Source organism: Leucopleurus acutus, assembly GCF_964270905.1.
Source record: "Leucopleurus acutus genome assembly, chromosome: 11".
Classification (NCBI taxonomy): domain Eukaryota; kingdom Metazoa; phylum Chordata; class Mammalia; order Artiodactyla; family Delphinidae; genus Leucopleurus; species Leucopleurus acutus.
The window spans coordinates 39,703,381-39,728,074 of record NC_139152.1 but is presented as its reverse complement, the minus strand read 5'-3'; the positions used below and the strand labels follow the sequence as shown (position 1 = coordinate 39,728,074).

Below are 24,694 nucleotides of genomic sequence, written 5' to 3'. Positions count from 1 at the left end.
TTTAAAGAATCCCATTTGAAACCACCTTTGGTATTTTTAGGGAGATTTTTAAAAAAATATTCTATCCAGTATTTTAATTGTTTTCAGAAGAATGACTGGTCTAAATAAGTTATTACTTCTTTTCCTGAGAAAAAACTCCCCCCTTTCTTTACCTTATTTACTCCTTCTAATCTTTCAAGACTTTGTTCAGTTATCATCTCCTCTGAAAAGTCTCTGAAACCCCCAGGTTGTGCTAAGCTGCCTCTTTTCTGGGCTTCATCTGGCCATTGTTCATTCTTGCATAGCTACATTATATTGAAGTAATCTTTTAATGGTATCCTTACTCTGCCCCTTCTATAATCCATTCTTCAACAGAAAGTCAAAGTAATCCTTTAAAAACACAGTTGTGATCATGTCACTTGCATAAAACCTATTGATAGCTGCCTATTCTTTTGGGATAAAGTTTCGAATCCTTCACGTGGCCCCCGAGACACTGCCTGATCTGGAGCATCCTTACCTTTCTGGCCTCAACTTGTGCCCCAGCCTCCTTATTCTAACCTCTTTCTCTTCTTCCAACTTCCTAAGCTCTTTCCTTCTTGAAGTCTTTGAATACTCTTTTCCATTTGCTTGAAGACCCACTCCCTTCACTTCCTCCACGCCTTTGATCTGGCTATATACATGTATCTTCCAGGTCTCAGGGAAGTTTTCCCTGAACTCCCAGTCCGATTGAGGTCTTCTTTGAAAGGTCATATTGTCCTCCACTCTTTTCCTTTATGTAACTTATCACTATTGTGATTATTTAGGCATTCAGGTGATTCTTTAATGTTCATTTCTCACACTAACCTATAATTTCCCTGGAGACAGGGACCGTGCTGATCTTATTTTCAGCTGGATCATAACAAACAGCAAAATAATAGGATTAAATAAGTATTTGTTGAATGAATGGATGAACGAAGGAAGGAAGGGAAAAAAACCTAATTATTGAACTCTGACCAAGAAACCTGAAAGAACAAATGCTCTATTTCCCCTCCAGGGGGAGACATACTCCTACTAGAAGTAGCACAGGCCTAGGAGAGCTCAAAATTATGAGATCAACCAAAGCTTGCTTCTCAAGCCCCTACAATTGATCCGAAGAATCCGATCATTTCCTTGCTAGTAGGACTCTTCAGATCAGTCTGAACCACTCACTGAAACCAGGCAAGTGGGCATTTCCTCTGTTAACTTCCCTCCCCTGAACAATCTTCAGAACTCTCCTGCTAGAGTTAGTCTACTCCAGTCTTGGTTTGCTAGGAAATAACTGCTCACAATCTTGAAAAAAATAGTATCATGTATATGTAATTTAAATATTATCATTAACATTGTTATTTGTATTTTTACTGTAACTTTTTTTCAAACTCCCTCAGACAGTCTTTCTTTATAAAGTCTCAAAATAAGCAAAATTATTCTGATAGTAGAAAATACTGGTAACCTGTAGGTCCAAAAAATAATAAAATACTGATGAAAAGCTAACTGAAAAAAAAAAACCAATGATTCATAAATTTCCCCAAGCCTTGGGGAAATTTAAAGGGAAAAAGAGCAGAGTTTGAATACTGAGAGCATGTCTGCCTCTGAGCAATTCTGAAAGAAGTGCATGTTTAATCTTGATAACATGTCTTGGGAGACTATCCCTGCTGCACATTAATACTGTTCTTTTCTTCACTGAACTACTTTCTCTAGGACAAGGTTTAAGTGTATAAAAAGTTCCATGAGGTTTACATTATATTTCCCTGAACTTTTTTTTTCTTTTCCTTTGCTCTATTTCCAAAGCTCTCTTTCAACTTTCCTTGTAAATGTGCCACTGACTTTTTTCTCAATATCAGGAACCAGTACATAGAGGCATTCTGCTATCCCTGTCTTTGAGAAGTCAGTTCACCATAGTTCAATTCAGTTTGCATTTAGCCAATACCTACTGTGTGTTTGGGACTGTGCTATGGGGAGAGGTGAACGCAGGAAATCTAAATGCCTGCCTTAGCTTGCAGTGTAACTGAGAGGCCCAGACATTTGGTAACCTCCTTGAACAAATACATAGATGACATAGATAAGAACCAACATTTATATAGTTTAGAAAACCACTTTTCACAAATATGATCTAAGTTTTGTGAAATTAACTGTTGGGGGTAGGTGTTGCTACTCTCATCCTGTTGTAAAGTCATCAGTAAACTGAGATAACGTAACTTGCTTAGACAAGTAAGGTAACTAGAGCTACTATCAGAACTGGAACCTTGATCCCTATGGTGTTTTCATGGATATTTCATTGTTTCTAAATTAAGGAATACACTACAAGTGATAATCCTAAAACTTAAAGAAACTCAAAATAGAAAGAGAAAATGCACCATTATACTAATGAAAGAAAGCTATTTTTCCCAACCAGTCTGACACTTGGATCTTATCTTTTCACTCCACGTTGTTCATTTTGACAGCTTTCCTTCACTCTTAGGGTATCTCAAACTTCCTTTTGGTTCTTTTCATTTTCTTTGGTGATGGGGGAAGAGCTTCTTTGGAAGGAATCACTTCTTCTTACTTAAGTCACCTTTCTCTAGGAAAGGTGTGAGGAAAACTTTTTCATCAACATTAGTCAAGCAGCCCCTGAAGAAGGACGAGGCTTTTTAGTCAGAAGAGTAATTGATGAGTTCTAGACAGAAGCCAGAAAACTTGTGTTTCGTGTTACCACTTAAGAGAGCTTGCAGGGCAGAATTCCTCTCCTCCAGGAATTGTCATTCTAGAGGACTGCGCTCAAAATCAGGAAACGGTTTGGAGCCAACTGGTGAAAAAAGGAGTTTTTTCACTCCAAAAAGGAGTTGTACAAAAGCCCACCACTGTTAGGTTGCTGCAGCACTCAAGAAGAAAGACACCCAGATTTGTAACCTGGGACAGTTCTATGGCATCTATCCACGGAGACTGGATACTAATATATGTTGAACAGTGATAACAGCATTCATTACAAGCAAAACATTATTATCAGATTTCTAGTTCCAGTTTATGCCAAGGTCTGAAAATAGGAACACTAGTTGTACTGTCAATCAACACCATCTCATGAACAGTTCTTCAAAACAGAACTAGAACTAGCAAGGGAGAGAAGAAAAAATAAAAGTCTTATGAGAGACACAACATATTAAAAAAAAAACCAAACTCAGGGAATCACTTGTAATCAAAGCATGAAGATCGTAAATAAGCTGAAATATATAGAGATGGTGTTGGGATGTTGAACGGAAGATTCATGGGATATGATCAAAATACCACTTTACTTTTTGGCTTTTATCATCTTTTAAAAATATTTATTAGGAGGGGATAATTCATGCCCCTGAATGGAAAATTGGGCAGATTCTCTGACTTTTTGGTTTATTCTTTGATAATGGACAGTATTTTAAGTAACAGTCATTTTAACTCAAAAAAAGAGTCTTGATTTAGTAATTAGAATGTTTCTAGTCCAAGATGGTGACCAAATACTTCAGGCTTCATTCTAAGGTGCTAGTCTAAGCCCTCTCCTCCCCTCCCCCATGAGGGAGGGCTGGTGGCTGCCTCCTGTGGCTGGTGGCTGCTGCCTTCAGGTTTCTCCTCAGCTTACCACTAGCTAACTGCTGTTTGATCTGCTGTGTACAAGTGGGAGGAGGCAGGACAACCAAGGGGATAGGGCAGTTCTGTTTTGATAGGATGGGTCTGTACTACCTGGGTCTGGTACATGGTTACTCTTTCTCTTGTAAGGTGCTTTTAGAGGTTCTTGGGAGAGTCCCATCATCAGAGACCTCTCACTTGAGTCCCTTTGGCCTAGACAGACACAGGTGGTTGTCTGCAACAGCCTCTCTGGTTTCTAGGATTCCTGCGTTCATCTCTAACTTCTGGTCACTGGGTCCCTCTACACCTCTAGACAAGTCTTTTGAATAGACCAAAGGCAACCTCATGCTGACTGTCCTCTATGTGGCCCACATTGGGTCCAGGAAAACATTTCACATTTGTCATCCCTACCGAATCTGGGTGTGCTGGTGGATCCCAATGCAGCCACCTCTGTTTTATGGCCACTGCCTTCTTTTATTTATATGCAAGAGTCAGTGCAGTCCTCTGTGTTTTACAACTATGGGAAACAATTTCCAAGCTCTCTGGTCCCACAGAGTCCCCTCTTGAGGCTTGAGAAGGATGCAGCACCAGCACTGCCTCTTCCTCTGAGTGGGAAGGGAGCGGGATCTCAACAAAACACATTTCTCCACAAGAAACCTCTTCACAGACCCTCTCTCTCTCTACACTCTCTTGATCTCACCATGAAGTAGAACTGTTCTTCAACATCAGCTTTGTACAGTAAAATGTTGTTGAAATAGTGATCTTTAACTGCAATTGACTGTTTGCAAATCTGTCTCCCAATCCTTAATAATAAGGAAATGTACTAAGCATCCTTAATTTATACGATGCTGGGAGGAGACTCACTGAACTTTTCCAGTTCGCCATTCCCTCGCTGACATACAAGAACTATCTGGGCCCTGCTTTACTCTCAAACTGGTCAAATTCTGTTGCTCAGAGCAAGCTTTGAGGAAGGGGTGCTGGGGAACTCTTGGTTAAACGGGCTGCGGGGTAGATCACGGCTCTTAACAGTCTGCCTGTGTGGGCTGCTTTACTCTTCGCATGCACCACCACGTGCAGCTGGCTTCGAAATGTTTATGCTTTGTATGGAAAAACTCATCACTCGGAGGTGTCAGCATCTCTCTGGTTGGGAAAGGTTAATGTCAGCATGTACGTATTTGTTCAGCCCTCAACATTTGGGCTAGTGCTCCTCATGAGTGCTTGTTTATCTTTGATATATCAATAGTTTCCTTTGAGGGAGGGTGGACAATAACCAGAAGGGTTCCGAGGTGCATCGATGCGTTCCAATGTTATGAAAAATGCTGGAAGTCTCTTTTATTTGCCAAAGACACTTCTTACTAACAGTTTATTCTCCTAACGAACCGCATCGGTGTCGCGAGTTTGGGAATAATCTGGGAATTGGCTGTTCAGGTCCGGTATCAGATGGAGACAGTGGGAGGCAGCGCAGGGCTCGGATGAACTCATTGCAGGCCTGCTCCACGCAGGCACAGCCCCACGGAGTTGGTCGAACAGCCAGCGGGGAGTGAGCTCTTTGCCCACGACCGCCACGGACTCAGCGCCCGGCCAGCAGCCGACAGCGCTACATTGCGCCTGCGCAAACCCTGTGGCGGGGCTAGATAGCAAAGTGGTTAACTAAGCCTTGGTTGGACCAAGGCGGCGTCACAAGCCTGCGCAGGCGCGTTCCGCCTTCGGACACTGGTCGCTGCGCAGGCGCCCGTTCTAGTCACCTATCCTGTAAACAGAGGGGCCCCCGGGAGGCAACTTCTGCTTCCGGGTCACGTCTTGACAGCGGCTTTCACCACCCAGGTCAGCCCTGCAGTTCGGTGAGTGTTACCCCGCTGCAAAAATGTCTGCAGCCTGGTTCCCTAATCCGGGGCACCACGCCCAGTAATGCTTCCTCCACTCCCAGCTCGGGGTCCGCCAGCCCTCGAGGCTGGGACCTCGTTCCGGGCCTTGGGGAGATCGGGGCAGGGGTTGGTCCGCCTCAGGGGCTCCCCTGCCAGATTTCGCGACCCCGTTTCAATACCGGCCCCGGGAGACCCGCTGGAATTGCTGCGGTCTCTGAGGAGCCCGTGCGGAAAGTGACACCACATGTCTTCGCATTTCGTACAGTTGTCCATCACCCCCCTAGATTCGGCGAGACCAAGCTGCCGCGACTCCTCCCCCAAGCAGGCGCGGTGGGGCGGGGGCCCGCCTGGGTGGGCGGAAGCCTGGTCTCACTAGCACCAGAGCTCTTGAACGTCACCTCTCTCCTACTTTGCTTCTAGCTTCGCAATTAAAAAAAAAAAACAAAAAAACAAACAAAAAAAAAAAACCTTGGGGTTGTCTCTGGATCCGAAGTGAAAGAAAACGGGAGAGAGAGGACTTCCAGTACCAGCAGAGGAAAGGGGAGACTTGGGGTCAAACCGTGCATAGGCTGCTGCCCGGAGATACGTCGAGTTTAGATTTCGTTGACCCTCCCTGACGGTGAATGTTGTCTATGTGCCCCGAAGTTTCACTCTTCAGCACGAGCTTCGAGGCGGCAGCAGCAGAGGACCAGTGGTCATATTCTGAGTTAGGAATTCTTAGCCTGGAGCCCAAGGGCGCTCCGAAAATGATTGCAGGGTGTAGTTTTTTCAGATTATCATGACCCGGAAATGGTTAACAGAACCACTTCGGTGTAAGCCTTCCACTTTGGACGCTCTGTTTTCTGCCCCCGTTCTTGAAATCGCTGACTCAAATACAGCTATGCCTTTTCCCCCTTTTTCCTTGCAACAATGAAGTGTAAAATACAGACCCTTTGTCTCTGAGGAGTTTCGTGGCTGTTGGAGAGATTAAAACGTATGCCAAGTCTAAACTATCTAGAAAATTTCAGGGAGGCATATAAACAAGTGTGTAAGTTTACTTATTCTTAATAAAGTAGGGGAGAATACCCAGTTTGAATCATTGATACCTATGAATTGAATATTTTTAACTTGCATTCCATTAATTAATACTGTATATATTTTAAACAGATAAATGGCTACTGATTAGCAAAATGGAAACTATTAGAGTTTATAGTATATTGCATAATGTATAAGGGGATAGTCCTTCACAAAAGGCAAAAATTACATAGTATGAAATGACCAAAATAATTTTTGGATTTTTCCCTTAGTAGTCATCATATGCATAAGATGTTTAATTACTGCAAGTCTTGGATTTTTTTAGGATCCAAAGTAATAAGCTTTACACTGGTTCAACAGATATTTATTGAGAACCTGCCATGTGCGAGGCACTGTTAAAAATAACACTGTATTTACCGCCAAGGAGCTTATAGTTTGATAAGAACATGGATTCCTAAACAGTTATACCTAGAGAGCCGTACAGCATACCGTGCTTTCTCTACAGTTTGATATATGCTTTTTCATAGAAATACTCCACCTTCTTTGCTGTAATCTTAAATGTTCCCCAACTGATACATGGCTCTTATACAGCCGAAACTTATCATAGTTGAATTTATGTATATTGCATTATTTTCTTCTTCCAACGCCGAACTGAAGTCTGCTTCACAGTTGTCACAAATGGCCAATTTTTAAATTCATTTTTCACTCTTAAATGTGCTTGTTTTCGTACAACTGCAAGCATATGTCATTGGTGTGAACTTTGAAATTTTTTTCTAATTTTATATAGATGACCCCAGAGTAATTATACTTTGGCGTTCCTTCCTTATTTTAGAATATTACCTCAAAAACTTCCTATTTTTTTCTTTGCTGAAGACATTTTAAACTGTTTCACAGATGCCTTGTCATTTGTATTTGTTCCATCTCTTCTCACAAGTAGCAATCACTCCCATACCCTTTAGTCAGTCAATCAACCAGTATTTATTAAGTACCTACTTTTTGTAAGACTCTGTGGCTGGCCTTATATGGGCCAAAAAAGTAGAAGACAAGGACCTTGCCTTCCAATTGATTACAGTTTAGATGGAAAGACAATATGACCATAACTATACTGCAAGGCCACATGTAACAAGTAACCTAAAGGGGATGCTGATAATAAAGACCACATAATTCAGAGGAGGAAAAGAATGCTTTGTGGCATCTTTAGCCTTTAAAAGAATCCCCTTCCTTGCCTAGTCTTTTTTAAACCACACAGAGCTCCATGGGGAGCTTGGAGCCTCTTGGGGAAATCTTGTGCTAGGCTAGGTCAGAGAGTAGAACTGAGATTTCAAGGGTCAGAACATTTGCATCCAGGTTTACCCAGCTCCTTCAGCAACTATTATAATCTATTTCTTATGATTAAGAAAAAATGATATTAATGAATGAATCATTGATCTATTTGAAATCTGGTTTTAGTAGTGGGAAGGCCTCAGAGAACCTCTAACTAAGGACAGGTGTGCTCAGCGAGACTGTGTATGCCTAAAACATCTTTGTTTCAGGCAGTTTGGAGCATGTGAACGTACTCTGAGCCTTGATGAGTTCCAGTATGTGGTATATTATGCAGAGCATTCAGAGCAAATACTCTCTCTCAGAGCGCTTAATCCGAACAATCGCTGCCATTCGCTCCTTCCCACATGACAATGTAGAGGACCTCATCAGAGGGGTGAGTGCGCTGTGTTGATGCGAGAGCCCTTGGGGAGGTGAAGTGGGAAAGCTCCCGGGGAATCCTAATGGATGACAGGTTTGCAGCTCTGACTCAGCACAAGATCACAGGGAGTTTTTACAGTCTTCTAAAATGTATTAACTTGACCATTAAAATATATTTAGCCTATGTTTTGCTTCTCTTCCCTTCTGCCTTTCACTTTGCGCCTATGATATTTTTCTTCAGGAATTATGTTCTAGATAAACCTAGTCCCTTGTTCTCTATAAAATCTCCGTCTGCATATGGTGCACATGGGACCCAGCAAGCTCAGAGTCTTCAACACATGCTGTACTAAGGGAGGAAGGAGGCAAGCAAAGCATAAGCGGCTTTCAAATCCTTGTGTTTTGTAATAATTACATGGAGAGATATCACTGGCCTTCTGTCTTACCAACAGCCACCACTTAAAGTTCCACAGAGAAGATCAACCCCTAACATGCATGGTAATTTTTGACTTAAGAAAACTTAACTATCTGATGTCTAACCACTACTATTCAGTAATTCTGTTGAATGACTAGTATCCTAGAAGGGCTTTGATGCCTTTTTCTGTGTATTATTCCTGTTGAAGAGAAGTTACAGGGTAATTTTTTTGGTCACTAGAGAATGCATCCAGATAGTTACTTCTGTACATTCTTTTTTAACAACTTTAGAGTCCTTATTTAAAGCCTAGAGCCCTGTAGCTGCTTCAGAGTTGTGTGGCACAGCTGTGAGAAGAAAAAGTCATACAGCATTAGCTTGTTCTCGGCAAAAGTGGTATCAGAAGACTCAGCAGTAGAAACTTGGTCACGTTCTAATTCTAGCTCTGCTGCTGAGTCATTCTGTGACTTTGGTCTGCTGTGGTATCTCCGTCTTCTTTACCAGATTTGAAATAGAAGTTACCAGTGGGGGGCTAGGTGGCAGAGAATGCTGATAATAATAGGCTACTTTGAAGATGTTTATAAACAAAGAGATAACATTAAGATGACCTTAGTATTAGTGATGGTCATCTGTCAGGTGGCAAAAGAGCATGGCAGTTCTCCTGGCTTCAGGCTGAAAGACTCCCTTTCCTGACTTTTTCAGAGCATGGTAGCCATAGAAAGGTGATTGCTTTTCCAACCTTCCTGCCTGATGATAAGGTTCCACTGCTTTTACATATAAGGTTATGTCCTCAGTGATGTCCAAATGACCATCTGGCAGTCTAGCTTGTGGAGAATCTTAATGACTTGATCTAAGGGAGCGACAGTTCCTTTCGTTCATCTTCAGTGTATTCTCTTGGTTTGGATATTGGCATTATAATATCATTTAATGAATAGGAATAGAAACTGGGGCTGGTAGTATGTTTACAGTACAGAGTCAGGACCCTTTTCCCCCCGGACCTTGTTCTGAGTCTTGTCCTGCGTGGTGAGCGAGAGCTGAAGACACCGATCGAACTTTCCTTCCGCCCACAGGGAGCAGATGTGAACTGTACCCACGGCACGCTGAAGCCCCTGCACTGTGCCTGCATGGTGTCCGATGCTGACTGTGTGGAATTACTGCTGGAGAAGGGAGCTGAGGTAAGGTTTCTAACGCTGTCACATCAGTGATGCACTAAACTTGAGCTTCACACTTTCCCACAATTTCTTGTCTCTTCTCCCATTTCTTCCCACCTTCTAGCCCCTGGTAACATCGGCATGGCCAATATTAAAACAAAATGTAATGGTGAATCATCCGAAGTATTTCATTCCTTTGCCTTTCTTTCTTACACTGTCCATGACTCCAGGAAGAGGGAATTTTTATCTCCCCTTAATCTCTCAGCCTTCCTTCTAGGGTTGTTTATATTTCCATTTAATCCTGTCATTGCCTGTTGACTATCCAGGCCCCTCAACCCTGATCCAACGTAAACCACTTGAGACTTGCTACTGGATGTACACTTCTAATACCTCTGTCACTGGAAAGTAGATCACTAGGCAGCCCCTTCCCCAGGACTGAGCTACTTGTGCTCTTTCTGCCCACTGATTTTTTTTCTGTCTTAGCATATCTTGTTCCTATTTTCTTTCGAATGTATCTGAACATAAAAAAACATAGATTACTTTTTATTGGCATTAGCAAGAAGCAGCATAGTATAATGAATGATTAAAAGAACAGAGTCTGGAACCATACTTCATAAATTTGAATTCCAGCTCTGTCACTTCCAGCTGTGTGACCTTGAACAAGTTACTTAACCTTTCTTTGCCTCAGTTTCCCCATCTGTAAAATGAGGATGATAGTGGTGTCTTCTTCATAAGGTTGTAAACTGTTTAGAGCACTGGCATGTAGTAATTACTAAGTAAGTGCCTATTAAATAGATAAATCAGCAGTTTCAACAGCTTTTGAGGCATCCTCAAGGTGCACACGCTGCGGCACTCATCTGAATCAGACATGCCATGAAGCTGGTGTGCAGGCCCCAGACACACTGGTCGGTAAGCCTGCTGCAGCCCCCAGCATCCTCACCTCCACACCGCCATGTTGTTCTCTACTTGTCATTAACTATCCCATAACTTTTATGAGTGACCCTGAAGTGAAAGCCAGTGATTAATGTCAATGATAAAAGTGAAACTACCCCAGGGGGCGGTGGGGGAGGCAGTTTTTAGCTAAGTAGAAGGTTGAACTCAGTTAAATATCGCAGGGTTTTTTTTTTTTTAATGCCTTTCATGGGAGAAGATAATTCGCTATTTAAACCTGGGATCTGAAGTCTTTGTAGCCTTCAAAAATTATAGGTGATGCTGAGTTTTAGCAAGCCAGCTGCTCTTCCAGCACTGGAAGATCTGTGTTCTTTCCTCCACATGCTTTCCTCCAGGCTCTCTTGTGACCTCACAGCATATGTTTGCAGGGGGCTGACTTGGATGAACAATCTGAGCTTCTCTGGATGGTTAAAGAACACAGCAGAGCCACATGGGCAGAATCTTGACCTCATTATTTTTCAGTCTGGTTGCCGTTAGCCACGGGATACAGAGTGAGTCAGGATAAGTAAAATAACCCAAAACCTTTTCTCTGGCCAGTATATGCAAGCCGCTTTCCAATAAACATCTTTCAGAGTAGTTACGAGGACTTAGACTTCATCTTCTCTTTCTTTCCCCTTACCCTGTGGTAGAGGTCCTAGTGAATAGTAAATAAGAACGTGGAAGCAAAACCCTAGATAATGCAGGCCAGCTAATCGGTGGACATCATAGTGTTGGTTGTCTGGGGACAGTTGTTTTCCTATTTGCTCCTCAGCTCCTGTCATAGCTCCATCCTGATCACCATGACTCCCTGGGAATTGCTTGTTGACCCTCATGTTCAGAACGTTACATAGCAAAGGTAATGGATAGACACATGCAAGTGTCTTTGCCAGCCTGTCGTCCTCTCAGTCGTCTATACACTGTAATGTAGTTGCTCCCCCTTTACAGGTGAATGCCCTGGATGGTTATAACCGAACAGCCCTCCACTATGCAGCTGAGAAAGATGAGGCTTGTGTGGAAGTCCTGTTGGAATATGGTGCAAACCCCAATGCACTGGACGGCAACCGAGACACCCCACTTCACTGGGCAGCCTTTAAGAACAATGCCGAGTGTGTGCGCGCCCTCCTGGAGAGCGGGGCCTCTGTCAACGCCCTGGATTACAACAATGACACCCCGCTCAGCTGGGCTGCCATGAAGGGAAATCTTGAGAGCATCAGCATCCTTCTTGATTATGGTGCGGAGGTCAGAGTCATCAACCTAAAAGGCCAGACGCCCATCTCCCGCCTGGTGGCTCTGCTAGTCAGGGGACTTGGAACAGAGAAAGAGGACTCTTGCTTTGAGCTCCTCCACAGAGCTGTGGGACACTTTGAATTAAGGAAAAATGGCACCATGCCACGAGAAGTGGCCAAAGACCAGCAGCTATGTGAAAAACTGACTGTTCTGTGCTCAGCCCCAGGGACCCTCAAAACCCTCTCGCGCTATGCTGTGCGCCGGAGCCTGGGACTCCAGTATCTGCCGGATGCGGTGAAGGGCCTTCCACTGCCAGCTTCTCTGAAGGAATACCTGTTACTCGTAGAATAGCCCAGAGGAGACGAGTGCACCGTCAGGCAGGCAACTCTGGGTGAGGTTTTGCCCTGCAGCACTGTCTCTGTCTTGGAAAACAGGGAAAGCAGTTGTTCCTGCTCTGTGGTTTCTATTTCGAGGCAACATGTCACAACAGTAACCTCCACATCACCTTCCCTCCCCAAACCAAGCAACCAAAAACGTCCCTCACTTTTGTTTCTGTTTCTTACCTGGCCTTTCATATTGCACCCTGAAAAGGAAGAGGTCTCCCTAACCCTCCCTTTAGGGAAAAAGTCAACAGTGAGACTAAATTTGTCTCGGAAGATGAAGCGTATTTATAGAACATGTGTTTGGTTTTCCTTTGGGGACCTGATTAACGTTTTCAGAAGAATCCCTCTTAGAAACATTTTAATTGATCTGTGAAGAAGTTTAAGAAAATTCCAGCTAACAATTGCAGCCCCCAAATGAAGATACTACAACCTCAAATGGTGTGCAGGTTCAGAATTGGGCTGGATGATATCCCTAGAATCATCCTGGGGCATTCAGAAGGGACTGGCCCCCTTTCTCACCATCGAAGGGAAGGGCAGCCTTTGCTTCTTTTCCATGGGTGTGCCCAAGGGTTACAGTAGTTCAGCAATATTATTTTAGAAAGATGGTCTTGCTGCTTTCCATATAGTAGAAGGGATAGGAGGTTCTAAGCAGTCCTAAGAACTAAAAGTCCTCAGAACTTTTCTTCTAATGCAGTTCTTTCTCCTCCTGACAGCCAGTTTGCTCTAGTGGGCTTGATAGGCACTTCCTGCGCCGTAGGCAAAGGTGTTTGCTGTAGCACAGGAGGACGTGGGCTGGGCTGCCTTTTCTCTCTGGTCTTCTTCATTCACTCTGCTAAGAGTTTGGAATTTGTTTTGTTTTCAGGTGTTTTGGAAACTTTACTTTTTACTGATCTATACTAGACATTGGTGGAGGGGGTGGAGAGTTGAGGAGTGGGGGAGGAGCATTATAAGAGCTTCCTCAGAGATGACCCACCTACCCAAAAAAGATCTGTTTTAGTGAACAACACTTAGTCTACAGTACTCTCCCTTTTCATGTTCCTAAACTAGATCAAGTTGTTATTGATCCTAGATGACCTTATGCAAATGTGGAAAACTTTTTTTTTTAACTGATTGGGAACTATAAATAAAAATGAACTGCTGACACAGCTAATTTGAAAAAGTTTGTCCGCTTTTGTCCTTTTGCTGTTGGTGTTTTTTGCTCACTTAAAAAAAAAAAAAGAAATAAACAGTTCTAAAAGCAAGTTTGGCAATTTCTACTGTTCCTACTTTTCTGTACATTATTTAATTACCGTGAGCCTCAGTGTCCTCATCTCTGAAATGGGGCTGTCACCACCACCTGCATTGGCTGTTTTGAAGAATCAGTGATAACAGTGCTTGATATTAATTTTTCTTCCCCTTAAAGAACTGTACAAAGAGCATTTGGCTGCTTTAGTGCCGGGCTCTGACAAGACTTCTCGGTCATTTTTTGTTTGCTTTATAAATTATTTTATTTTATTTATTTTTGGCTGCGTTGGGTCTTCGTTGCTGCGCATGGGCTTTCTCTAGTTGTGGCGAGCGGGGGCTACTCTTCATCGTGGTGTGCAGGCTTCTCATTGCGGTGGCTTCTCTTGTTGCGGAGCACGGGCTCTAGGCGCGTGGGCTTTAGTAGTTGTGGCACGCGGGCTCAGTAGTTGTGGCCCATGGGCTTAGTTGCTCTGTGGCATGTGGTACCTTCCTGGACCAGGGCTCGAACCCATGTCCCCTGCATTGGCAGGCGGGTTCTTAACCCCTGCGCCACCAGGGAAGCCCTCGGTCATTTTTTAGAACTGTTTTTAGGGTATAGCAGTTATACTTTGGACAGCCAGCAAAAGTGAAGTACTACAGATAATCCTTTCCTCCATCCCTTGTAAAACCTCAAACTTCCGTCCTGCTTCAGCAAGCAAGCGAGGAAACTGTGTAGGTTGGGAGGAATATGTACGCTTGTGCCAAGAGCCAGGATCTGATTATTGGAGACTAATCTCAAGCCTGGCATTGACAGGGAAGCATCCTATCAACTGGGGGAACAGTCTGTAGTCCCAATCCTAAGAACCAACTGTATTACATGGATACTTGCTAATGAGGCAGTATGGGACAGAAAACAAATTGAGCTGAATAAGAACTGACAATTTTCCTAATCAGTATTTCAACCAACCCACCAAACTAGGTCCAGGACTGGGTGTCTCTCTTTCCCAGGCATTCAGGATGTACATGTCTCCCCACCGATGGTGTCTGGCTTTCATCGAGGAAGGAGCACAGGGGAAAAGTTGAGAAGGAAGAACCCTGTATTGTCAGAGGAAGAGTAGAGATTGGGGGATGGCTGGAAAATAGCAACGCTGGGTAATGGGTAGATGATCAAGAGGTAAAACACAACTTCATGCTTAAGGAAGACGGGAGCATCCTGTTGGCTGCAGAGGATGCAGGAGGGACTAGTTGCGGGATGAGGATAAGGACAGGGTCCTGTGCTTTAGGACCCTGTGTACAGAGTCAAGAGATGTCCAAGAACAGAGAGAAGTACATGGGCTTAGCGCATGGGCTGCATTTTCCTAGGTGTCTGCTGGGCAGAATCTGGTGCTTGAGGCTGACAGGAGTGCACTTGTGAAGATGATAACAGGAGAACCAAAAGCACAGTGACCAGTTGGCATTTATTAGTGTAGTTATGGTTTGTCACTGTCGTAAATGTAGTAGAGGAACCAAGACTTTGTTATCACAATGAAATAAATAAAGCTTATTTTTAGGAAAATTCTAACCGAGTAACTGAAATCGAGCAGTAGCACTAGAGGAGCCCAGCCTCGTGTGACACATGAAGCTGGGGTGGAAGTCAGGATAAATTCTAACTACAAGGAGCTTACGCTTACTTGCCCCCTGCCCCAGCTCCCTGGCCAGAGCTGACCATGGCTGCAGTTACAGAATAAAAGGAAACCTAATTGAAAGTGAGCTGAGCTGAAACACTTGAGAATGCATGGACTTGGATCTATCAGGGTGAGCTGACCATGATCAGACGATCCGTTCCTCTCACTGCAAAGAGGTTTAGATGGCAGCTTCTCCGGACCGCTTCCGACTGACGTGCTCGAAGTGGGCGTGCTCTGAGGTATCCAAGTCAATCTCATACTTGGCTAGGATTTTGAGGATGGGCCTCAGCTTCAGCCACCACTGTTCCTTGGGGATGCGGTGCCTACAGAGGAACGAGGTAGATGATGATTTAATCTCTAGCACCCCAATCAACTTCTATCAAAGCCTATGGGAAGAAGTTGAGCAGAAGAGGCTGGATTTGGGGCCTGGGCAGCAGATCTGAAGTAAGTACGACTACAGGTGTTACTCCTAAAAGAAAAGGACTGAAGAAGGTGAGTAGCTTGGGAAGGGTAGATCTCGAAACTACCGGGGAGGGAACCACCGCAGGAGGTAGAGGTACTCACTCAAAATCTGTCTGTTCCTTCAGCTCAGCCACGGGTTGAAAGACCAGGGCCCTCTTACGCATCCCCAGAACACAGCCCGAGTCTGGGGTATTGGCAAAGATCCGCCCTGCAACAGGGATGGTCAGTCAGCTTCTATACTGGGAACCAGCTTCTAGGAAGGGGGCTCACCCTCTTACCCCACCTACCATTACGGTAACTCTCTTTGATTTTCCCAGACATCCAGTTCATAGCCTTTGCACCCATCTTAGTGGCAAAATTCCTGTCAAATGGAGTTGGGCTCCCACCCTGGAAAAAGAATCATAAAAATTACACGGGGAAGGACTCTAATGAAGTGGCAGAGAGATGGGAATACACAGAGGAAAGTTTATAACCAGAAAGAGGAATCCGGAAGTCTAACTGTGAAAGGAAATCCTGAAGCAGGGCCGGGAGCCAGGGCAAGCTGGCCTGGTGTATTTGGCCGTTCACCAGACTTCAGAGTAACTAATCAGTACAAGGGGATGACTGGTCTCACAGTCGCCTCTTCCAGCTCCGTAGCTGCATGACCCTGTTCATTTCCTTCTAGTCTTACTGGCCATTCAGTCAATTCCCTGCCCCTCATTAGCTTAGCAGCTTCTGTCAGTCACCATCATCGATGACACAAGTGTTCCTTGTGACCCAATTTGGATGCTCTTGGTAGCACCTCAGAATAATATAAAACATGGTGCAGAGTTTCTCTGAACAAAGCAGAAGTGGGAAAATGGGAAGGAAGGAAAAACAGAAAATAGGTCGTCATGCTTTATCCAATAGTACCCCATTCCTGCAGGAGCTGCTAAGCCCATTCAAACTGAGATAATGTGAATTCATCTGTGGGTATAGAAAGGTCAAAGGTCAATGCTTAAGAGGCATCTGTGGGGACATTTGGGATGGGGTAGGCCTCAGACCACTAGTATCATCTGTGAGTGAGGCCTGCCTTGGGTGGGGATTGAATGTGGGTGATAGAAAGGGATTCCTTTCCCCTTGAAACTCCAGAGATGGAGCCCAACCCTAGCAAGGTGCCTGTACTCATCTCACAGGTTCCCCACAAAAGGCAGCATGCTATGGTGGCGAAAGCACTGGACCAGCTCATTTTGACCTCATTCCAGCTTGACTAGTGGCCCTGAAAAAAGCAGTTCTCCTCTGTGGCCTCATTTTCTTCATCTGAACCAGTGGTTCTCAACTGGAGACGATTCGGCCCCCCAGGGGACATATGGTAATGTCTAGAGACATTTTTTCAGTCGTACAAGTGAGGAGGGTGTGCTACTGGCATCTAGTGAGTAAGAGTACAGGGATGCTGCTAAGTAAGCAATCCTACACCACACAGAACAACCACAAAGAATTTTCCAGCTCAAAATGGCAAGAGTGCCAAGGTTGAGAAACCCTGCCCTGAATAAAGAGGATGAACCACAGAATGTCTAAGGCCATTTCCAAGGTAAAGATTTCTGATGCTGTGACTGTAAAAGCCTGCAGGCCCACGCTCTGTGGCAGCCCTGATAGCCTCCAGCGGGTCGGAGTCTACTGGGAGATTCAGTGACTGTTGGGGGTTATTTATGGCTGTCTGGTGACGGGCATGGCGTGTCTTCCGCACCTGCTGCATGTGGCCGAGCACATTCTTCCTGCTGTCGAAGATGCCCTTCCCCTCCTCAGAGTACAAATTGAAGATGAAGTCAGTGGTATAGTTCTCATTGCACTTCTCATTCCTGCAGGAGAGACCGAAGCCTGTGCCGGGCGTTGTCCCACTCCCTCCACCCGCCTTCTGCCTTGGTCAGCTTTGCCCCTCCCGGTTCCATCTACCCCCGTGGCCAGGCGCTCTCCATTTGTATCCAGACTCCTCAGGGTGTCCCAGCCACGGATGCAGTCTGACGAGGGCCAAAGCCTGACTATTGCTTCTCTTCACTTAGGAGCAAACCGGGGATGAGGTACCTTAACACCAGTCCCCTCTTCACAGTTGTTTTCATCTTTTGTACCAGATGTTCCACATTCACCTGAAAATGAAACAAAATCCAAAGCCCGGCTGAGAGTGGATCCGGCTGGGCAGGCTCATAGATCCCTTCTTCCCCTCCAGGCATCTGCAGGAGGGAGAGGGACAGGAAGAGGGCTATTTACAGCCCAGGGCCTGAACCGTGCCTAAGCCCTTTAAGAAGGTCAGTGCAGACTGAAATTAAGACTCCAGATGCGACAGGCAGAACAGGCAGAGGGAAAGTTGGACAAAGCGTGGCAACTGTCAGTTTTCAGCTCCTTCAGGGGTTTCCAGTTCTCCCTCCCTCAGAGGGCTGACCCTGCTCTCCGTGTAGGTCTCTAAACGGGTTGCGTCCGGCTCCGTGTACAGCAGCGATTCACCCAGAAGCAGTCGCTTCATTGGGCTTTGAGTTGGGGGTGAAGGAGGGAAAAGGTCACCCTCCACTGTGGGCAGGGGTTGGCTGGGCCCTTGGATTAGGGAGTTCCCTCAGCCGGCGGCCCTCCACTTTGTGGCTCTTTTTCCTTCCAATGAACGGGGATCTTGGAAAACGAGGATCATAAAGGTATCCCCTCAAAAAATGGAATGAGGACTCCGGTTTGGTAGCAGGGGAAATCTGGCGGGGGTGGGGGGTGGGCGTGTGACTTTCTCAGTCAGTTAAACCACCTACTCAAAGTTTAGAAAGGTTTTGTAACCTCACTAAACCTTTCTGATCTGTAATATGGAGATAATAGCTCCCTTGCATGTCTGTTATGAAAATAAAATGCAAAAACGCACGTAAAGTGCTTAGCTGCATACCACCCTTCAAACAAATGCTCCGGCAACAGGAGCAGCGGCCACATACAGGAGGTTACACCAGAGAATGCCCGCCCGGTGCTCCTTCTAGGACTCCACACAGACCACACATCAGCTGTGTCCTCGCCTTGGGCTCTCACAGCTTAGGTCGCCACGGGGACAGTGGGGAGAGACTGGGGCGGGGAGAGGGGCTCTGGGTAGCCGTCTACCTGCAGGTCTCGAATGGTGAAGGGCTCCTCAAAAATATAGGCAGCATCGGCCCCGGCTGCCAGGCCCGCCATGGTGGCCAGGTAGCCGCAGTAGCCACCCATAGTTTCAATGATAAACACCCGGCGCTTGGTGCCTGCCGCTGACTGCTTGATGCGGTCACAGGTCTGCAAAGACAACAGGTCATAGAAAGACACGGTCAGGGGTGTGATTCTCGTCACTTTGCTGGCCCCTGCCATCACCGAACTCCGGAGGGACATCCTCCCCAGGCCAGCGGGGCCCCTACGCCTCATCGAGTGCTTGCCTTCCGGGACGGCAGGCACGTCTGCTAAGCACAGTGTGGAACTCCTCCCCTGGAAGGAAGCTGTCCCTACCCCTCCTGTTGCTCGGAGTAGGGGAACTAGGCTGTAGGACCTCAGAAAGGAAAAATCATTTGATATGCAGAGTACAGACGCCTTTCTCGGTGACAGGACTCACAAGGCGTGGAGGATGGACACCATATGCACCGTTAAAGGCAGTGTGTGTAAATGCCGGGGCTTGAAGAAGCATTCTTCTAACACTGTGACTTGGTTGGTACAAAACAAGTGGCTCACTTTCTAGGCCCAGACTCGGTCCAGGGATTAGAGTCCTGGCCAGAGGCTGGGAAGCAGTGGTGGCCCTCACCATGCAGATGGTGTTGAGAGCCGTGTCGGTCCCCACGCTGAAGTCCGAGCCGGGCACGTTGTTGGAGACCGTGGCAGGGATGACCACAAACGGGATGCAGAGCTCGTCATACTGCTTCCTGCCCTCCATCAGCTCTAGGCCCCCCGTGTAAGCCTGAGAAGACGAGAGCAGTGGGGGCGGGAATGAGGGGAGAGGGAAGGTGGGGGCGGGGGGAACGGGGGTGGGGGCACTCACCTCAAAGCCCCCGATGATGACAAGGCCCTGAATGTTGAACTTGGTGATGTTGGCACTGATCTGTTCGAAGCTCTTCTTGGGTAGAGTTCTAGTTGATTGGGGCAGGGGGAGGGGAATAGAATTTGGGGAAGAGACAGCAAAATTGAAGGAGAGAAACGCTAGAGTTAGAAGGCACTTTGTTTATCGTTTCTTAACTTGTGCCCCCTTCCCTACCCCACTTTCTCATCCCCGTCCGAGGATACACGCTGGGGCTCTGAGTTGCCAGAGATGCTAAGAGATGTCTGGATTGGCTCGTCTGCCCCCATGAGGCAACTGTGAGCTTGTGGAGAGCGGACCCAGAGACAGCACTGGTCAGGCAGAGCCCGACTGGATGAACTGACGCCCGCGTGCCGAGGCCCGCCTTTCAGGGCGACGAGGAGGAGGCGCTCCTGTAATGCACTGACCTTTTAGTTCCAAGTTTAGAACCACCTTGGCCAGTCCAGCCCCCAACATAGCTCCAGCCAGCCTCCTCGATCTGCAGGGAAAGGTTGCACAGGTCCACACGGTGGCCTGACACATCTCCTTCAGCTCTGACCCCGCCCCTACACCCACCTGCCCGGACAGAGGAACGCCAGGCACCAGCTTTTCCACCTCACTCAACTTCCTCCCCTTTCTGCTCATTCACAAATCTTAAGCGCCTTAGATTACGCCAGGCCCTGTGCTGAACTCTGGGACAGAGAATTAAATCAGACGCGTTGTTTGCAAAGGGTTCATTTCAGAGGCCTGTTCCCACTGCCCTAAAATTAAATACAGTAGTCCCCCTTTATCTGTGATTCCACTTGCCAAGCTTTCAGTTACCTGTGGTCAATCTCAGTCCAAAAATATTAAATGGAAAATTCCAGAAATAAACAATTCACAGGTTTTAAATTGCATGCTCTTCTGAGTGGTGTGATGAAATCTTGCACCATCCCACCCAAGACGTGGGTCATCCCTTTGCCCGGTGTGTCCACGATGTATATGCCACCCACCCATTAGTACAGAAAAAACACATAGTATACAGCTGACCCCAAACAGCATGGGGGTCGGGTGCCATCACATCCACCGCTCTGCACTCGTGGATCCAACCAACCCCGGATCATATAGTACTGCAGTATTTGCCACTGAAAAGTTCTGGGGACTTCCCTGGCGGTCCAGTGGTTAGGACTCGGTGCTCTCACTGCCGTGGGCCCAGGTTCAGGTCAGGGAACTAAGATCGCACAAGCCGTGCAGCATGCCCCCCCCCGCAAAAAAAAAAATTCTGCATGTAAGTGGGCCCATGCAGTTCAAACCCGAGTTGTTCCAGGATCAGCTGTACCTGGGGTTTGGTGCTATAGTGTTTTCAGGCATCCGCTGGGGATGTGCCCCCAGCAGATAAGGGGGGACTACTGTATCTACTTCTGCTTGAACCCCAAGAGGAGAAAAAGGCAGTGAGGGATGGGGGAAGGTAAGACAACAGGCAGGTCAGCCACTACACTTATCCTCTGCACCACTGCTCCTTGGCCCCAAAGTAAGCGCCCTCCTTCCTTGTATCCCTGTACCTGACCCTTGGCCAGGCCCTCGAAGCCGTCGTGTACAACCAGCACTCGGTTGCCCTGGATGAGACCGATTCTCACGGTGGAGCGGACGGCGGCATTCATGCCTGCGGCCGGGGCCCCCACGTTCATCACGGCCACCGTGTAAGAGCCACTCTGGAGAAGGAAGCAGAGGGGGAAAGGGGAAAGAGGGGACAGCTGTGGGGTGGGGGGACAGGTCAGTGAGGGGAGCTACACTCTGAGTCCCTTATGGTCCTGACAGCACACCCCTCCCCCAGGGAACGCCAGCACAGCCTGTCCCCTCCCCCATACGAGGGAAGCAAAAGTCTTCATCACAGATCAATAAATAAAGCTGTGCTCCCTGATCCCAGGTATCACTGCAAAATGCATAGGAGACCCTCCAGAGCAGTGTTTCCCAAAGTGGGATCCTTGGACCACCTGCTGTATCAGATCCACCCAGCGAGCTTGTGAAATCTGCATATTCCTGACCCTACCCCCATCTGAATCCCCTCTGAGGCGGGGGGAATATGCATGTTTAAAGAGCAACCCAGATAATTCTGGTATATGGTAAATATTAAGAACCACTACACCAATGGAAGAGGTGGCTCAAATACACTTAGATGTGATTATTCCAGATTTGCCCAGAGAAAATAATACATGAGCCTTCTTTCCCATTCCTTGCATGCCTTAAACTGGATGTGGGTCTTGGCTCAGAGACCTTCAGGGCACTCTAAGAACATGGGCTTATATCTGGGGTGACTGAGAGAAAATTATCTTAGTGGGGCCTAGGACTCAGCACTGAAGATTACAGGCGGGCAAAGAAGTAGGTTGTGTGGATTGAGGGTAGCACTTCATAATGGGAGAATAAGGGAAGAGAGCAACTTGCCAGTACCTTAGATACTGGGGGTCTGACATGAGCCAGAAGCTTGTATACCTCCCAGTTGTTCATGAAGCTCCTAAAAAAGTACAGAGAGAGAGAGAGAGAGAGAGAGAGAGGAGAGAGGGAGGGAGGGAGAGAGGGGTGGTGTCTCCAGGCCATTCCCCAAGGCCAGCAGCCAAGGGGATCTGGTCTGAAGTTTTGCTCCCAGCGTGAAGTTCCACAGGGCAAACCTCTAAGGACATAACTGGGGCCGAGCAGGGATTGGGCGGGGCTGCAAAGAGGCCACTAACCCACCAAACACTCCCTGAGCACTCTTCCCCCCTCGCCTAGAGAAACTTATGATCTAGCTGGGTCCACATATAGAAATGACAGACTATGAAAGGCTAAGGCCAGGGAGAGAATCCCTGGGCTGAACTGAGCCACCTGGTCATCTCACAACTAATTCTCAGAAGAAACTGCTGCAGAGACAATAAGAAGAGGAGAAAGCAGAAGCTCCTATTTGGGGTCTGGAGCTACGTCGACTTTTGGCTTCATTCTGGCATCTGATTTCTGTAGCTAGTGAGCTCCTGGTCATTTCCTCACCGGCCTCTCAGCTTCAAGGCTTCATCAAATCTCTTCTCTTCCATGGCCTTGGTCACGTCTTTGGTCTGAGGGAGAAGCACAGCAACAGTCAGACTCTAGCAGCGCTGGATTCCCATCCCACACTGAGACCCTGCTCATCTCTGGGCTTGTGATTGGATCCTGCCCATCCTGTACCCCACCGTTTCTATGCCCCCCAAACTTTCTTAGAAGAAGTATCTTTGCTTTTCCTTAATTTTCTGAGTAATGAGCAGCAAAAGAAAAGGGCTGATTCTATGCTCTATTTATTCGAAGATGGGCAGAGTGGAGGAGTACACACAGATAAGATAGCATCCTCCTCCATTCCACACCCAGGGCCCCAGCCTCAGAGTAGCCTCTAAACTAATGACTAAATTAAACGATCCTGCAGATAACCAGTTAGGAGGAAAGGCTGATCCCTGCCATGTGCTTCCCAACTACTGCTTTCTGCTCTGCGAGCCACGGCTTCAGCTTGGGGCTTTTAGAGATACGGTTCCAGGCAAGGCTGGAGCCTGTCTGGGCTGTAGGTCATTAGGACTCCTAAGTCTCAGAGAGAAGCAGCCAGGAGACGGAGAGCCAGCCCTGAGAATCAACCGGACACCTGAGCTTCCAGCCGCAGCATCTGCCCTGTGGTATCAGAGGAGCGATTTCTCCGTAACTAGAGCCACCACTTCCTGAGCACTCAGCATCTTCCAGACCATTTACATGTCTTCTCTCCAGTCCTTATACTCACCCTCGAGGTGAGTGTTTCTTAGCAACCTCATGTTGGTTCAGAGAAACATGTTCAAGGGAGAAATCAGAGAGAGGGATAAGCTACCCAGCCAGACCTCAATAGTATTCCCCTGCTTTTAATAAGTTTGGAGAGAGAGTGCATGGTCTCATTACTAGGTAGGATGCAGAGTTTCGCATCTTCTTTAGCGACATCTGGAGGATGGGAAAACTGAGGCTTAGGTAGAGAGGTGACAGCTCCTGCACAAAGCCCATCGTCTGCCTTCCCCACACGCCTCTCCCTGTGCTGCGCCACCTCTCCACCTGCCCCCGCCCTGGGAGCCTCGGCAGCTACTCCCTTTCCCCATTAGCTCAGAGGCGGGTTTGGGGATGGCAGGAAGGCAGGCTGGGGTCAGTACTCACCACCTGGACACACTCCATGAGGGGCAGGCGCACAGCCTGGTTACCAGAGAGGCTCACCACACAGGCTGGGGTGTCCGGGGTCCCCTCCAAGAGTGCCATCACTGCTTCCACACCCATCCTGCTGCCCTGCAGGGAGCAAAGACAGTCTGGTTCAAGCCTCCCCATCTAGTCTTGGCCTAGAGAACCTGGGCATTCAAGGCCCTTTCCAAATCACGAGTTGAGTTCCGCATTTAAGGACTGTGGCCAAGAACTCACTGGGCTTTACCTCCTGACCCAGATTTTGTCTAAAGCTTGATGACTCTTCATCCTTTTGCCACCTGAACCCCAAGGATTCTACCTGGTTCCAGAGAAACATATCCACTATAGTAATCAAGGGGATTACTGGGGCTGAATAATATTCCCTTCCTGATGAAAGTAGGATAAGAGGGTACAAACTCTAGTATCGGAGGTTAGATCTTAATACTTGCACTCATGCTCAAAGCTCTAAGATATCAGACCTTAGGGGAGCATATCGTTTCCCAACATTTTCTGCAACAAAAGAGAACTCTTGAGCACATGGGAATGGGTCAAGGGCCACTGCAGTCCAGAGTCTGGTAGCAGGGTGGCATGAGCGACGGTTGAAGCCCCTGTGCTGGTGAAGCACTGTCCTGCTGGGAAAGGACAGCAGGTTGAGGGCTCTACGGTGAGGACCCCAGAGCCCCATGACTTACCAGGATTCTGTCAAAGGCCGACGGTGTCCCGCCCCGCTGCACATGCCCCAAGACGGTGACCCGGGTATCATATCCCAGACGCTTGACCACCAGCTGAAGGGATCAAGGGAGGGGCAGAGAGAGATACAGAGTCAAGGACCTAGACCTAAAGTCAAGGTCCCTAAACAAGCAGGGACCTAGATAAACCAAGGATGACTTAGCCTCTTATTTTGTAATGATTCCTAGGTGGGAGGAAACCAGGGGGCAGGAAAGCTGGGGAGAGACGTGCAGGACTCAGGGGAGACTCAGAAACCAC

The 24,694-nt window shown here is 47.0% G+C and overlaps 2 protein-coding genes across 9 annotated transcripts in view; one reads left to right on the top strand and one right to left on the bottom strand.

Annotated features, from left to right (window-relative positions):
• The first annotated feature begins 5,328 nt into the window (after positions 1 to 5,328).
• On the top strand, positions 5,329 to 13,854 carry ASB8 (ankyrin repeat and SOCS box containing 8). 6 transcript variants are annotated; one of them, XM_082849424.1, is made up of 4 exons: positions 5,329 to 5,411; positions 7,986 to 8,145; positions 9,609 to 9,713; positions 11,565 to 13,854. In XM_082849424.1, the coding sequence occupies exons 2-4, from the start codon at positions 8,017 to 8,019 to the stop codon at positions 12,195 to 12,197; spliced, it is 867 nt and encodes a 288-aa protein (XP_082705550.1). In that variant the 5' UTR covers positions 5,329 to 5,411; positions 7,986 to 8,016; the 3' UTR covers positions 12,198 to 13,854. The 6 variants fall into 6 exon arrangements, with proteins under 6 accessions (XP_082705550.1, XP_082705549.1, XP_082705554.1 ...); XM_082849423.1 differs by having other exon boundaries at positions 5,361 to 5,411; positions 7,982 to 8,145; XM_082849425.1 differs by lacking the exon at positions 5,329 to 5,411 and adding an exon at positions 8,371 to 8,624 and having other exon boundaries at positions 8,033 to 8,145.
• Positions 13,855 to 14,884: 1,030 nt separating this feature from the next.
• The window catches only part of PFKM (phosphofructokinase, muscle), a 39,200-nt gene continuing 29,390 nt past the window's right edge, over positions 14,885 to 24,694 (bottom strand). For all 3 annotated transcript variants that reach the window (XM_082851124.1, XM_082851125.1, XM_082851126.1), the window contains 14 exons: positions 24,400 to 24,492; positions 23,690 to 23,815; positions 22,544 to 22,608; positions 21,974 to 22,037; positions 21,088 to 21,237; positions 19,975 to 20,045; positions 19,532 to 19,619; positions 19,298 to 19,450; positions 18,637 to 18,801; positions 17,599 to 17,660; positions 17,264 to 17,375; positions 15,846 to 15,945; positions 15,661 to 15,766; positions 14,885 to 15,419 (listed from right to left, as the gene is read on the bottom strand). In XM_082851124.1, coding sequence (XP_082707250.1) covers positions 15,275 to 15,419; positions 15,661 to 15,766; positions 15,846 to 15,945; positions 17,264 to 17,375; positions 17,599 to 17,660; positions 18,637 to 18,801; positions 19,298 to 19,450; positions 19,532 to 19,619; positions 19,975 to 20,045; positions 21,088 to 21,237; positions 21,974 to 22,037; positions 22,544 to 22,608; positions 23,690 to 23,815; positions 24,400 to 24,492 — 1,500 coding nt within the window. In that variant the 3' untranslated portion in view covers positions 14,885 to 15,274. The remainder of the gene's footprint in view (positions 15,420 to 15,660; positions 15,767 to 15,845; positions 15,946 to 17,263; positions 17,376 to 17,598; positions 17,661 to 18,636; positions 18,802 to 19,297; positions 19,451 to 19,531; positions 19,620 to 19,974; positions 20,046 to 21,087; positions 21,238 to 21,973; positions 22,038 to 22,543; positions 22,609 to 23,689; positions 23,816 to 24,399; positions 24,493 to 24,694) is intronic.

Excerpts from the sequence above, each read along its gene's own strand:
- ASB8 (XM_082849424.1), top strand. The coding sequence starts at position 8,017 with ATGAGTTCCAGTATGTGGTATATTATGCAGAGCATTCAGAGCAAATAC. Across the intron at positions 8,146-9,608 it reads TAGAGGACCTCATCAGAGGG|GGAGCAGATGTGAACTGTAC; the intron begins GTGAGTGCGCTG and ends TTCCGCCCACAG. Across the intron at positions 9,714-11,564 it reads TGCTGGAGAAGGGAGCTGAG|GTGAATGCCCTGGATGGTTA; the intron begins GTAAGGTTTCTA and ends CCCCCTTTACAG.